Raw genomic sequence first — 13758 nt, forward strand, 5'->3', positions numbered from 1 at the left:
TACTAAACTGTTTCTATAATTGGAAAGTATTAAACACTATGGTACAAAGGTGGATCTTATTCACAGGTTTAAAAAGCATAAACATGGTGGACATTACACACCAAAACAATGATGTGGAGACTATTTTCTATCTTTAGTTTTGACAGGATGAAGAGAAACCGTCCACTTGGTACAAGGCAATATGATCCTATGAGAACGCATCAAACATTGACCCCATTTCCAAGTCTTCATTACTTGCAAGTTTTTCTGTTTTTTCCAACAAGAAGGTTTGATGATCATCACTTCTTTGAGAGAAACTTCATCTTGTTTCCTGAAACGTAGATAGAAACACATGTGCATTAGAATAACGGTTCGGTTCCTCATAGGCCTGTCACGAAAACAAATTTGAAGTTCGATACATAGAGGAAGGAAAGTATCCCGATAAACAATATTATTGTCTATAACGATACTGGATACTGTCAACTCTCAGGCATAAAAATGGCAGTAAACTTTTGTTCTTAAAGTGCATAATCATATCCTAAAATTCCACACAAGCTGAAATAAACATGAAATAAAATGTAAACAACAATAAGTCGATAGTAGTAATTATTGTGACAGCCCTAGTGCCTCCCATCCAAGCAATTACAACTGTTAGCTGCAAACTATATCTTACCAAGGCCTTTGAGAAATTTGTTGACTCCTCGCGCTTCACTTCCTGGTAGTGAGTCCAGGTATTCCTGTGCTCTCACTTCAAACAGACCTGGGTAGAGGAAACAGTATTTAAAGTCACACTGCGGAACATTCCAGGTTTTTTTTGGGTGCGCACAAGAACAGCAGCACAAGTCGATTTACAAAATGAAAAAGATCTCAGTGAAAAAGCACTTTTGTTTACAGTATAAATTGGTTGACGCTATGGCTCTAAAAACCTATTTTAAACATCAGACGTATCCTCTTCATGCAGACTTTTACCTTTCAGGCCTTGGCGCCGCAGCTCCCTCTCCTGGATGAAGCCGGTAAACATCTGGGTCTCCATGAACACCTCCAGGAAGCGGCGCAGACTCTTGGAGGTCATGGCCTTTCGGAAGGGCTCTCGCTGAAATGTGGAGGAGGTGGGAGAGGGGGAGGCGGGGGAGGAGACGGATTCATCCTCACGCTCCGTCCCGCCCAGAAACAGAGAGTAGTGTCCCACGATCTCCACGAAGAAACGCACAAAGGCCTCCGACACCACAGTGCTGAGGGAGTTGGAGTCTGGAAAGAAATCCCTTTACAACTCAACAACTTTTTACTCTATTATGTACAAAAATACAGTGGTAATCTCTTTATTTTAATCTGCTCTCCATCATTGCTAGTCTTTTTTAATTTAATTTAGTCTTGCAACATGTTTTATTTTGTGAATTTCCAGGCAGGGTTGATTAAAGATGCATTATGCAACTTTTTATGTGGAAAAAAAGTTGATATTTTTACCCAGTGATACCCAGTGGCTGTATGAGTGGTCAGCATGGGGCGCCTTTACTTTCTATCACAGTGGTCTCTATAATGCTCCAGGATCACTTGTTTTGTAGGTTTTCTGGTCAGCAGTGAAAGCCTTCCAAACAATTGATCCTGGAGCGTCCACTGTGATGGAAAGTAAAGGCGCCATGCTGACCACTCATACAGCCGCTGGATTACTACAAGGTCAAATACACACAAAAATCTACTTTTTTTCCCCACATAAAAAGTTGCATAATGCACCTTCAATTCTCCACTTGTAGGTCGGACACAAGGACACTGCTCACCATTAGAGAGGTCTCCTTTATCGCAAGCCAGCTCTTTCCTCTTGTCCAGCACATGCTCAAGCGCAGCCTGGAGCTTATGAGGGAGAATGGACTCTTCATCATCCAGCTGAGAAAGCAACACATACAGAGTTTTTTTTTTTTAAATTTGTGTTTTAAAAATCAAAATAGTATAAATTTAAAGACAAGATGGAAACAAATCAACTATGTGATGACTACAAACTCACAAACACCAAAATCAGAAAGCTTTAACATATGATAAAATACTGTTTGTAACTTTTCAGGTAACATGTAAACAGATATTCGAATAAAATTGTGTATATTATTGTGATGAGTCACCATAAAGCTTTTAAAACCTACCTGTCGTAAGAAGCGACTGTTACCAAGATCAACCACCAAGACCTGACAAGGGAGAAACAGAAAGTAAATATTGCTGTTTTTCCACTTAAAAAGGGATCAACCTTGACAGCACATCACCTCTTCTATGGGGAGTTCTTTGAGCCGGGGCAATGAGCTGGAGAGGAGTCCCACAATGAAAGGCGTCGGGGTGCAGACGATGTCCAGCATGGAGGGGGGCAGGACGGGGATGTACGTGTGCTGCCAGGTGAAGGGGTACAGGAGGGCCACCACAGCGTGACAGCACTGGGACAACGTGCTGTAGAAACAGACAAGTCCCGTTACACACCAGCTAAATATGAGAGAATAGCAGAAGAGGTATAGAAATGCTCAAAGTTCATGGTGACCTGTCTCTACCACAAGATGGCGCTCAATCACTCCGGACTCTGAGGCCCTTGTGTGAGGAGGGGACTTGTACTGGCCCCACAGTCTCCCATTTCTCCATCAGGAATGTTGAAAGGCATCTCTTAGGGGCGTGTGTGATGTAACACATATAAAGCTATAAAACAGCAGCCCCGCGCAGTTAACTTAATGTCTTCAGTGTGTACATCTGGCCACGCTTAATTCATTTGAGAAAAAAAACGAAAAAAGACCCAGTTCCGCTTATTGTAAAAATGTGCAACCACTCATGATGTTCACCCACTCAAATGCCTCAGGTGGGAAGCAATGAATGGAGTCAAATTTATTGCAAGATGCTTATATTTCCCTTTGACTTCTGGGCACTTTCATTACGTTAATATTTGTCTAATCTAATCAATACTTGAGCCTTTCTTTAAATTTTCGCTTTATTTCGAAGACACTTTTTACTAACTCCTACTTTGGTACATTTTGGCTTCCCAGCAAACTAGTACGTTAACCAGCAGTTATCTAAACCGCTTCAGAGTCGCTTCCCGCCGGTTTAAGTTTACATGGTGAATTCCCCAGTGCGCCAATGACAGGTTTCTGTGAAGTATGTGGGTGTCGTGACGTCAGCCGGCACATGTGGTTGTTTCTGGACTCTGGAACTAACTTTGGCGGCCATGACAGTTTTCCACAGGAGAAGATTGTCCCCCAGGCGACTGTATAAAACAACAGCATTCCTTCCCCCCCCTCTCTCTCCTCTCTGTCTCAATATGTCGACTTGAGGTCCCCCTGTCATTTCCGCTTTGAGCTCGAAATTCCTGCTCAAATGCAAGTGGTACGCAAGCAATTTTGGGTAAAGAAAACCTATATGTAAACCAGTAAAGAATGTATGGACCATCACCAAACCAAGAACCAAAAGTAAATGACACAACGAAGGGCTAAAGCATTTCTTATTTCAGACTATGCCAGGCCTGTGCTTCTCTTATGAATACAATTGAAATTAAACCACACACCACTATTAGTTCCAGTGTCCACATTTGAGGATCACCGGAGTCGTGTTGCATCTAACCTGAGTTTATCAGCGGTGAAGATGACCCTGCGCTCCAGCAGCAGGGAGGCGAACACTTTGAGGAGGAGCCGCAGACTCAAGGAGGAAAACAGACATTCAAAATCCACATGTTCCAGGCGGGAATCCGACGGCCGACACAATTCTATCACCTGCAACGAGGAGAGGAGAGGGTACATGGGTAAAACAGGAGCAGAGGACACACAGGATCAGAAGAGAATAAAACGAGCATATGCGGGAGTATGGACATCTGTTTAAGGTTTTAAACACTGTATTGTCACTGTTGGGAAATTCGTTCTCTGTCTCTCTGACCTATCCTTCAGTGCTGCTGGGAAGGAAGTAGTGAACAACTGTAGTGATTATTTCATTTTAGGCAAGGATCTTGGTCAAGAGACGCTTAGCCGACTGTGCATGAAAGAAAACTGCCCTGACACAGTGAGAACATGCAAATATCTGCGGTTGCTCAATGATCCTGACGGGTTGCCCTGTCAGAATGGGACAAATTTTCCAACAGTGTACCATAACGTTACCATTAACCAAGCTCAAAAGTCCTCACTTCAGTCCCAGATCCTGGTAGGAAGTTTTTGACAGTGATGGTTCGTCCTGGAGCGGGGAAGGGCGCCTCCATGATGCCCCTCATGAAGGGCTGCACCAGGGCAGGAGAGATGGCCCTTCTCTTCTCTACTTCATCCAGAATCTGAACCAAAACAATAAATCAGTAAAGTTCTTTTTACCCAGTCAGAAAACAGGATTTGTTCAGTTTGCAATGAATATAGAACATTATTTACTTTTGTGGAGGTTTGGAAAATGTTCTCAGCAAAGACTTTAACGCTGTGTACACAGGTCAAGATGCATAAAAAACGTGAATCTTATTACAGGGAGTCTTTCCACTGCTGTAACCACATCAGCTTCACATGTGCAGCTGAGCTGAAGCCAGGGAGGACTTGTAAAATCTATGGGAAAACTGCCTCTATAGGGTGGGTCTGCTCTGTGTGGATCCAGAGCTGTACTTATGTCTTTGCATGTGAAAAAGTGACAAGTAAAATGAGTTGATGTCTTCTTATTTACCTTGGAGAAGAGGTCAAAGCACCCCAGGCGGCTGACAATGCAGTAGACCTCAGGGAGCCTCCGGCCTTTACCACTGGGCTGTGAACAGCCAAAGGAAAATAGCACAGATTCAAAACACTGGTGTCATGAGATTTTCTCACCCAAAGGCAAATCTGGGGTTGGGCGAGTGGAGCGGAGGAGATCTACAATCATCTTGTTTCATGTGATTTTAAAATTTAACATACCAGCAGTCTACGACAGTAACCAAACCTCCGACTTCCATCCTCACCAGTCAGAACAAATGAGAACGTTTCACTGTGTAGAAAAAAACAAGAGAAAATATATATTTACATGACATTTACAGCTGCAATGATGAAAGTAAAGAACTATATATAAGATCTTTGAGATAATGTAAGTCCGCACACACACACACAAAAGCAATTTGAGCCGTTCCTGACAAGTTTTCAATGACCAGAGGAGACCTCTGACAAGCAACTATGTGTTGACTCACTCTGCAGGTGTGTGCCTCATCCTTCAAACCTCTGGTAATAGGTAATTATTAGCCTAATTATGAGTTCACAGTGTCTACTCTGAACAATGGGGGTGTCGAAAACCAATGCTAGAGGGGATTGCATCATGCAGCTAGCCTTTAGACTAGACAGTTTCATGCTGTGCAGCCTTATCTATCAGTTAACTGTAAAGCACTATAAAAACAGATTCGGTTAATATAATAGTACAAAGACGAAGATGCCAGAAAGATCAATCAATATGCCATGATTGATTGCCTTACACAACATGAATCAAAAGCGCTGTCACCTTTTGCGGGACAATAGCAAACCAGGTGCAAAAAGCGCTAAATCCTTCAAGTGTCTCTGTAATCATCTATCATCCTCCTCACCCTTGTAAAGAAGTCATCCCACTTTACAAGCCACACTGTCACTTCCAGTGTAAGCTATGGGCTGCTCATGTGCTTATTAGACAGGAAAAAAGCTGATCCATTACTGCTGTCCTGGAACATTCCCACGTTGGCTTTGGTTTCACTAAATACACTTGGTGAGGTGCCACTTTGAGGATGACCGACCTGGGGAAGTTGTCCACAGGTGCCCAGTCTTTGGCATCGGGGAAGCAGAACTGGGGAATGACTTTGAGCTGGTCCTCGGTCTCCCGCATGAACTTGAAACTCCTCTCGAGCTGAAGAAGGAATGATTACACATTAGGGATTCTATATTGTGCATTAATAGGCATTGAATGTGGCGGAAAAAATATAACTTTGTTTTACTTTTAGGGGGAACTGCTGTGTGACCTCGGGCAGGTACGGGACCCCAGCCTTGGTTTTGTGAAGCGCGACAACAATGAAGTATTCAAAGAGCTTCCTCTCCTGTAGCTCCATCAGATCCCGCTCCAGCGTCCGATACTTCTGCCTCAGCATGGACTGGACCGACACCAACCTCTGACTGTGAGCTAAAGATAAGCCAGAGGGCATGTTTCAATACATTCACTAAAAGAGTCAGAATCGGTCTCATTCAAAGATACCGAATATATAACAAATTACTGATACACAGTGAATGCTTAGTTTTGAATACTAAGCAGTTAGAAACATTTTATCGTGCAACATTTTGCCACTGCATTTATTCTCTTACCTTTTAATTTTTCTTCTGTGTCACTCTCTGATTCACTGTTTTCATCTGTAACTACAATAAAGGGAGAAAAATCTGATCAGGAAAAAAGCAACTTTATACAGCGTTCAAACAGCAATATGGCCAGTGCCTGATTAAACAGATATAAACTAACTAATACAGCACTGTTTGTGAGCTTCAAGTTCATACACTGATTTATATGAGTGATGATAAAGTACTAATGAAGAACTACTAAAACATATTCAACCCTATATAGGGCAAGTGTCTATTTTTTGGTAATTTCTGCTCACTTTACATGTGGCCTCCCTGCTGCACATAAGTATAAGGTAAAGAAGCATGTAGTCCTCACTTAGCCTATCAGAAGAGATCACCCTACATCACAGATCCCAATACTGTGGCATTTGACCAATCAGCAGAGACCGGTCGTGCTCTCAACTTCCTGTTTTTAGTCTGGCTAAATTCATAGTACTTTTCTTCACAGAACTTGAAAACTTTTATTGGTGAATAATTGTGCTAAGTGGTGATATATGTGTTGGTTTTGGAGGACGTAGTGAAATAAGTGAAATTACAGCATGAAAAAGGCAGGCACCATATTTGATCATACTTGACTTCACTTAAACCTACAGTTAATTCGTTTTGTCCGTATTTGAACATGCCCGATGCTCCTATTATTCATACTTTAGGCAAACAATATTGGAGGTGGCTGACCCTTTCCACTGCACGTAAAGCACAATCACATTACAAAAACTCTTTCCTATGGCAGGTGTGATCATTCAAACATCAATATCACAAAACACAACACAATGGTAAATTTGCTCACATTGATTTTCTGCATGATATTTGAAAATGTTAAAACCGAACTAAACTTGTGTTATGTCCCACAATAACAAATAGTTATTTCAAAGTATTTTACTGAGTGCCCTGTAAAGGGTTAAACTTTTCAAGTCCAGTACATTGAAAGGTTGTGTAAGTGTTTTAACATATAATGAAGGGGGTGTCTTTTTGCAATCATGAAAAAAAGAAAAAAAAAGAAAGAAAACTGGAAATGACACAGGATTTAACTCAACAAATCATCAATCAACTATATTGAATACATTTCAAGTTGAAGTTTCTGGATTTTTAGTTTTCCTGATAACATCTAATAAAAACCTCATAAGCTTTGAATGTATGCACTGCTTTATAAAGCGCAGTATATTACGATGTAGATGGTGTTTTGTGATTTACGGTCCCACCTCTCCCTGAGCTGGACTCTGTCGACTGAGAAACTTTCTTCATTCGTTTCTTCCCTCGTCGAGCCTCAAATATGGCATTGATTTTCAACACCATCTGAAAGAGATTACCGTAAAACACACTGAAATTTTCATGTGTCAGGAAAAAAATGTTTCTTAATAAGAGAACATAATATTCTGACTGCACGGTAACTAAGCAGGTAAGCCATGTTTTGGTGGATTCTCGGGGTTTGTTGCACTTTATAAATTTATATTGATGACTAATGAGTCGAAAAAATGTTTAAAAGTCACAAAGCCATTCTTTCATCAATGAAATGTTTTATTTGTAAAAAAGTTATCAAAGGAATATCCTTATAGTATCTTTACTCTATATCCTGTATAGAAAAACTATGGATGCAGCGTAGTGGAGTTTTCAAATATCATCAACTGGACGTGGCCTATTTAATGTGTTACAGACAATACTCAGAACATGGAGTTGGAAAGTCCTCAACGCAATCAACCCAGTTCAGTTGACTATATTTGAAAGTCTCTACAACAATAAAAGACCTGGATGACTGAGTGCCTTCACAAACATATATCTTACAGCTGTAAACCGTGATATATATTTAACATCCAAATAAAACTGTTAAAATACTGTTTAGCTTGGCATATCCTGAAACAATTCAGTGTGTAAAAGTACCTTGGGTATCTTCCGGCGCCTGCGGTTGTAGGGGTCTCCGGAGAGGCAGGGCGTGTCATCTGGGCTGCTGGGGGTGGAGGGCGGGCTGATCCGGGACGGTGACGAGATCCCAGTGTCTCTGTTGATTTTACGCAGCTCCAGGAGTTTGAAGCTTCGCCTTTCTGAGTTTTGCCGGAAAAAGCCGGGTTTGGACGATGTCTGGTGTATCAAAAAAAAGACGCAGATTGAAGTGTGTGCCATGTATTTGCCTTTTTTTTTTTTTTTTTTTTAAGTTAGGTGGGTTGTACCTTAGTAGGAGTATCAGGCACTGGGGATGAGGACATAGGGGAGTAACATTTGGTCCCCAAGCAGCTCCTCTCTAACTCAATATCTTCATAGGGATTCTCCTTTGATGGAGGATCTTCGAAAGACAACAAAAAAGCACGATGACAGCCACGACGATGATACCACCACTGATATGCAAATATACACAGTTTCATCCAAAAACAATGTTACAATACTGCAAAAGACTAGAGCCGTCCTCACTGTGAAGGCTCTTCTAGCACATGATAACTGGCAGTAACAATCAGGGCACATTGCATAACACATTTGCTTTTGGCCCATCACTCCTTATGAACCGTCTGCATTGCTTTTAAATCATCCGTGTTTATTTTTCCAGATGACTCCTGCTCCAGATGTGAAGGACATTGCTAAATCAGTCGATGTAACTTTAGCCCTTCACCTTCCCCTATAGATAAAGGATAAAGGGGTTGGGTAATTTTCCAAACTCTATGCCCCCCCCCCCCTCCTCCCGTCCCTCTCTTTCTCCATGTCCCCCTCCTGTTAAATCAATCACCCGTCCAGATGTGGCCTGTTGGAGTTAAAGGATGTTCTGTCCATCTGCTTCAAAGAGGACCTGCTCTTTCTCACTGAAGAAGAAACTAGTGCGCCGTAATGCTTTGAAAACTACTTTCAGGGCAAGGCAACTCGCGTTACACAATCCCGTCATGAAACGAGTGCCCATTCGATCACAACGGGTGAAATACCACGCTGTGTGACTTTGTATAAAACTGATGAAAGTCACACACACGCTGAAGTAGCAACGTTGAAGCTAACGCACCCCCCGCTGCACCTACAATCACAGGAGCTAACCGCAGCTCAGACCACACAAGGGCTCTATTGTAAGTTATGAAATGAACAGGCACGGAGTAGGGTTAAGATAACACTGAGACAATGAGGTGGGCACACAGGTCAGATTTCTGCTCATAGTTTTAATAAAAGTGCAGCAGAGAAAACATGCGGAGTATTGCTTGGCCTCTTTGTTACCTTCGTTTCTGAGCTCTGTAATTATGTATAATATAGAAAGATATAGCAAGGGCCTGTATGCACGGTCTGAAAAGAGATGATATATTTGTCTGACATCCTGCATTGTCAATGAACATTTTAACAAATGAAATGAATGATATGTGTTAAGATTTGAGAATGCTAAAACTAGGGCTGGGTAATGTGGTGATAAAGATTAAATTGGGACCTTATTCCAGGCTTTACTGTTTAACCTCTAAACCCCCAGCTGAATCGAGCATATTTTATCCAGTTTGGCTTTACCCAAATCTAAAAGCTTCTTGAAAAGAAAAAAAAAAAACACATCAAACACGAGGATGAAAATGCAGCAAAAAAGCGACAAAAACATGGCATAAAAAGTGATGAAAATGCCGTTTAAAAAAACACAAAAGAGGGACAAAAGAGCAGCAAAAACGCAACAAATGATGCGTCAAAAACGTGCCGGAAAAACAACAATCACTCAATAAGAAAAAGTGACAGCAATACATAAAAAAAACAAGACAAAAAAACAAGACAAAAACGAGACTAAAACACTTCTACAATGAAACATGAACGCGGCGACAACGCGACAAAACAGTTACAATCAGTTTTGTAGGTCTTAGCTTTCAAATGAGGCGTTACTGTGGCATAAAAGGCTGGTCAAAAGGCTTTTAGATTTGGGTAATGCCGAACTGGAGAAAATGCGCTCGGTTAAAGTGGGTTAATGCTGGTCTACGCTCAAAGACAAGGCATTTTTCCCCACGCACTCCTCCTATTGGTCAGTCCCAATGAGTGACAAGGGGGTGTAACCAATCGCATTAAAGCGTGAATATTCAGAAGCTGCAGGTGGATTTAGTTATCTCTAAAGGGCAATGGAAAGATTTGGCCCATCCCCTTGTCAGAGCATCTCCAAAATATCTCACTTGTGGCTGTGTGGCTCATTTGGCTCACTGGGCGCAGGTGAAAGTCTTTACCTATGATGTCCTCGTAGACGTTCTCCTCTGATAAAGTGCGTGTGAGTCCGAGCCGCGACTGAGCGTACCAGTCCACCCTGCAGCCCTCGGTGGACGACTGCAGCAGATCCTCAAACTCGTAGGACTTCCTGAAACACATCACACACCGCCGTCAGACAGGAATAGGAACACTAAAAAACCAAATGTGTGCGCGATAATGGCTTTATAATGCTCAATGAGGCAGACAGGAAACGTGTGCCGCTTCCATCTGCCACTTCTGAATGACCACAGGAGAGTTTAATCAGAGCCAAAGATTAAAGAAGAGGAGGAAGAAGTGCACATACATGGGGACGCGTGGGTCGGCCACATAAGCGCACTTTGGGCCAATTAGAGTCAGCTCAAAGTTTATAGACGCAGCCAGACTTCATCTTACCTTGTGTCACATGAGGGATTCCTGGAGGTGTACAGTTAATGCATTGGTGTAAACATAGAACAATGTGGGCGGTGCAGTTAATACAATTTTGCTCATATCGTAATGTCAATTTTAGTGATCCACTTTTAAATATCTGGTCTAGAGTCAATCCAGCGACAGTAACAGAAAGTTTGGAGGGGAAAATGGGTTGAATGGTAACATCATGGTAAAAATGAGACTGGTATGAAATATGAATATATCGCCAAGCCACTTTTCCTTTGACTTCAATGGCCTCCAAAATAACAAAATAATAATAGTGCCTCATAGTCACAAGACCCTTTCCTCTGTGCCAATTGAAAGCCTAGATAAATGGACAAATCTGGACGGAAAAAGCCTGATAATTAAGCACCAAAGTAGAGAAGCAGATGTATAACGTGGATCATTCTTGTAAAAAGTATCTTCCACAATGCAGAATACAGAATTTCCTTGCGTCAACATACAACTCCTTTTGTTCTGCATATCGGTTAAACCCCAAGATTATTCATACCTGGTCAAGTTTCCACATTTAGCATCAGTCTCTTGTTTCCTGGCAATAGAGGCATTCCTTGAAATGAATTCGCCCTTAGTTAATCTTGCAAATTCACAATTAAATGCCTTCAGTCTCAATAATATGTTCACCTCGTCCCCTGCCAACCATTTTCTGCACTTGTGCTGCTTCTCAAAGACAGGATACCGATAAATCAAGTCTCAAAGGCACATAACCTACACACAGCAAAAGCCACATTGAAGTGAACAGATTGGAACCTAACAAAGGATCCAGGGAGGCCTCTTCATATGGACAAGAATGTAGCAATCTCAAGCCAAACTCAGAACAACAGGCCCCGGACCAAGACCCAGGACCACTGAGACCTCCAACAATACAATACATGTTCAGTTAAAACTGCAGCGCTCACATTTTTCACTCTCCCTATAGAGCCCGGTGCGTTTGATTGTTACCATCTGAATATGAGCGCTCCTTTAGGAAAGCTATTAAAATGTAAAGCAGCCAAGAAAGAATGTGAAGCAATGAGTAGTTGCGGTTTTGAAATATATACATTAAAAACACATTTGATTTGTAGATGTTAGGGAAGTCTCTGACAACACAAGGCCATGTAAAAAAAATCCCTTTATCTAAAGAGTGAAAGTTCTGACGCTGTGTGCACCATGTCAAAATAATAGTTAACAAATAAGAACTATTTTACATTATTTTTTAGTACCTGGGTCCAGTTAGTTTGTATCTGTCCCTGGTGATGAACAAATATGCTACGAGTGTTCAGATCAATCAGGAGTAGATACACCTCAAGTGACAACATGATACGGAAATATGTTTTTTATTGTTTTTGTATCAAATGCTTTAGATTGCGTTACTGCATGGTAATCATCAGCTTGCTTCCGTTGTAATCAAAACGTATAACACAGCCATAAGCACCACTGCAGGTGTCGTAGCATGTTGTGTTTTTTTTTTTTTACTCATTAATTGTCCGTGACAGTAAATTCTACGCTGACGGAAAAGACAAAGGGAGAGAGGGATATTGTACATCCAATTACACAATGGACTTTTTTTTTCACTCAAACTTGGCTGTAAATACTGTTTAAGTGACGCTAGACCGCAGTTAGCTTTGACCGTTAGCCTGTTAGCTTCTTCTTCGTGATTCCATTGACCCGTAGGTTTACTGGACAGAGACACCAGGGGGAGATGAAAGACCCCCCAATCATCCCATTAACACTTGTATTACCCCCTGAGGGACTAAGCAGTGCTTAATTTGATCCCCCATTTGGGGGAACGCATTCCCCCAATTTTCAGTGTTTCAGGGTAGAATCCGGGAAATATATAGGATGATCCGGCAAAGATTTGATCTGATATAATGGTGTTTAATGAGAGTGTTCTGGCAAATGCTTTGGCCTGTTCCCCCAATTCATCACTTCAGACCAAAAGTGTTCCTGAAACTACACATTTACAAATTAAGCACTGGGACAAAGGAAAGGATTTATTTAGGTAAACAAGTTACTTAGTACTGCTTTAAACTCCAAAAACACTAAATACTCACCACTGTATTCTATAAGGCTAAACCTGCCGATTCTTTTCTAAGCAGAATAAACATGTCATTTAAGCCTTAATCGACATATTTATTCTCGGTCTGAGAATAGATTAAGTGCCTTAATCATTAAGCACTTATCAGACCCTTTTTCTTAACCTCTTAACCGAGCGGATAAGTTTAGGTTTAGGTTTGACATAGCAGGACAGAACAAAATGTTTAACCTGAAATGTGTCAATTACAATAGAATAAAAACAGCAAAATAATAATACTAAAAAACATTTATAAAACTGCATTTTCTTTAGTTTGGCATTACCCAAATCTAAAAGCTTTTTGAAAAAAAAGCGTCAAAATAGGGAAAAAAAACAAGGATGAAAACGCAATAGAAAAGTGACAGAAGAAAGCCAAGAAAGAGCAACAAAAAAGTGACGAAAACTCAGCAATAAAGTGGCAGAAATGTAACGAAAAAAAAAAAAAAAAAAAAAAAAAAAACACCCCCCAAAAAATCAACAAAAGCGCAACAAAAATGTGACAAGGTTTTTGTGTTTTAGGCAGCTCCAATCGAGAAGCTTTTAGATTTGGGTAAAGTCGAACTAGAGAAATAGAGGTTAACGTGAATGGGATATGAATCTGATGCTGACGTTGCGTTCGTTAAAATACCCAGTGGTGTGTAGCCTATAGTCGGTCACTCTGCAGCTCATATAACAGAACACTGCTCTGTCCACAGGGTCAAGGTTCAAGTCCCAGCTCCAACAATTTGCCTAATGTCTCTCCCCGTTCTTCAACCCCTTTCATCCTGAACTGCTGTCATACAAAGCCTACGGGTGGAGTCACTGTGAACCTTTATATTCTGCCTTTGTTTAACCTTTTTT

The 13758-nt window shown here is 41.2% G+C and overlaps 1 protein-coding gene across 2 annotated transcripts in view; it reads right to left on the bottom strand.

Moving 5' to 3' along the window:
• Positions 1-259: 259 nt before the first annotated feature.
• Positions 260-13758, bottom strand: part of LOC306971146 (DENN domain-containing protein 2A) — a 32563-nt gene continuing 19064 nt past the window's right edge. Inside the window, exons 4-20 of one of the 2 annotated variants that reach the window (XM_079567312.1) lie at positions 10421-10548; positions 8435-8547; positions 8148-8345; positions 7472-7565; positions 6243-6287; positions 5882-6063; positions 5684-5793; positions 4848-4917; positions 4624-4701; positions 4112-4252; positions 3559-3707; positions 2229-2406; positions 2112-2153; positions 1755-1860; positions 949-1227; positions 653-739; positions 260-310 (exon numbers count right to left, since the gene is read on the bottom strand). In XM_079567312.1, the coding sequence (XP_079423438.1) occupies positions 279-310; positions 653-739; positions 949-1227; positions 1755-1860; positions 2112-2153; positions 2229-2406; positions 3559-3707; positions 4112-4252; positions 4624-4701; positions 4848-4917; positions 5684-5793; positions 5882-6063; positions 6243-6287; positions 7472-7565; positions 8148-8345; positions 8435-8547; positions 10421-10548 (2032 nt within the window). In that variant the 3' untranslated portion in view covers positions 260-278. Of the gene's footprint in view, positions 311-652; positions 740-948; positions 1228-1754; positions 1861-2111; positions 2154-2228; positions 2407-3558; positions 3708-4111; positions 4253-4623; positions 4702-4847; positions 4918-5683; positions 5794-5881; positions 6064-6242; positions 6294-7471; positions 7566-8147; positions 8346-8434; positions 8548-10420; positions 10549-13758 lie in introns of both variants that reach the window. The other variant, XM_079567311.1, reaches the window with a different exon arrangement.

Source organism: Gobius niger (assembly GCF_951799975.1).
Source record: "Gobius niger genome assembly, chromosome: 12".
In the NCBI taxonomy this organism is placed as follows: Eukaryota; Metazoa; Chordata; class Actinopteri; order Gobiiformes; family Gobiidae; genus Gobius; species Gobius niger.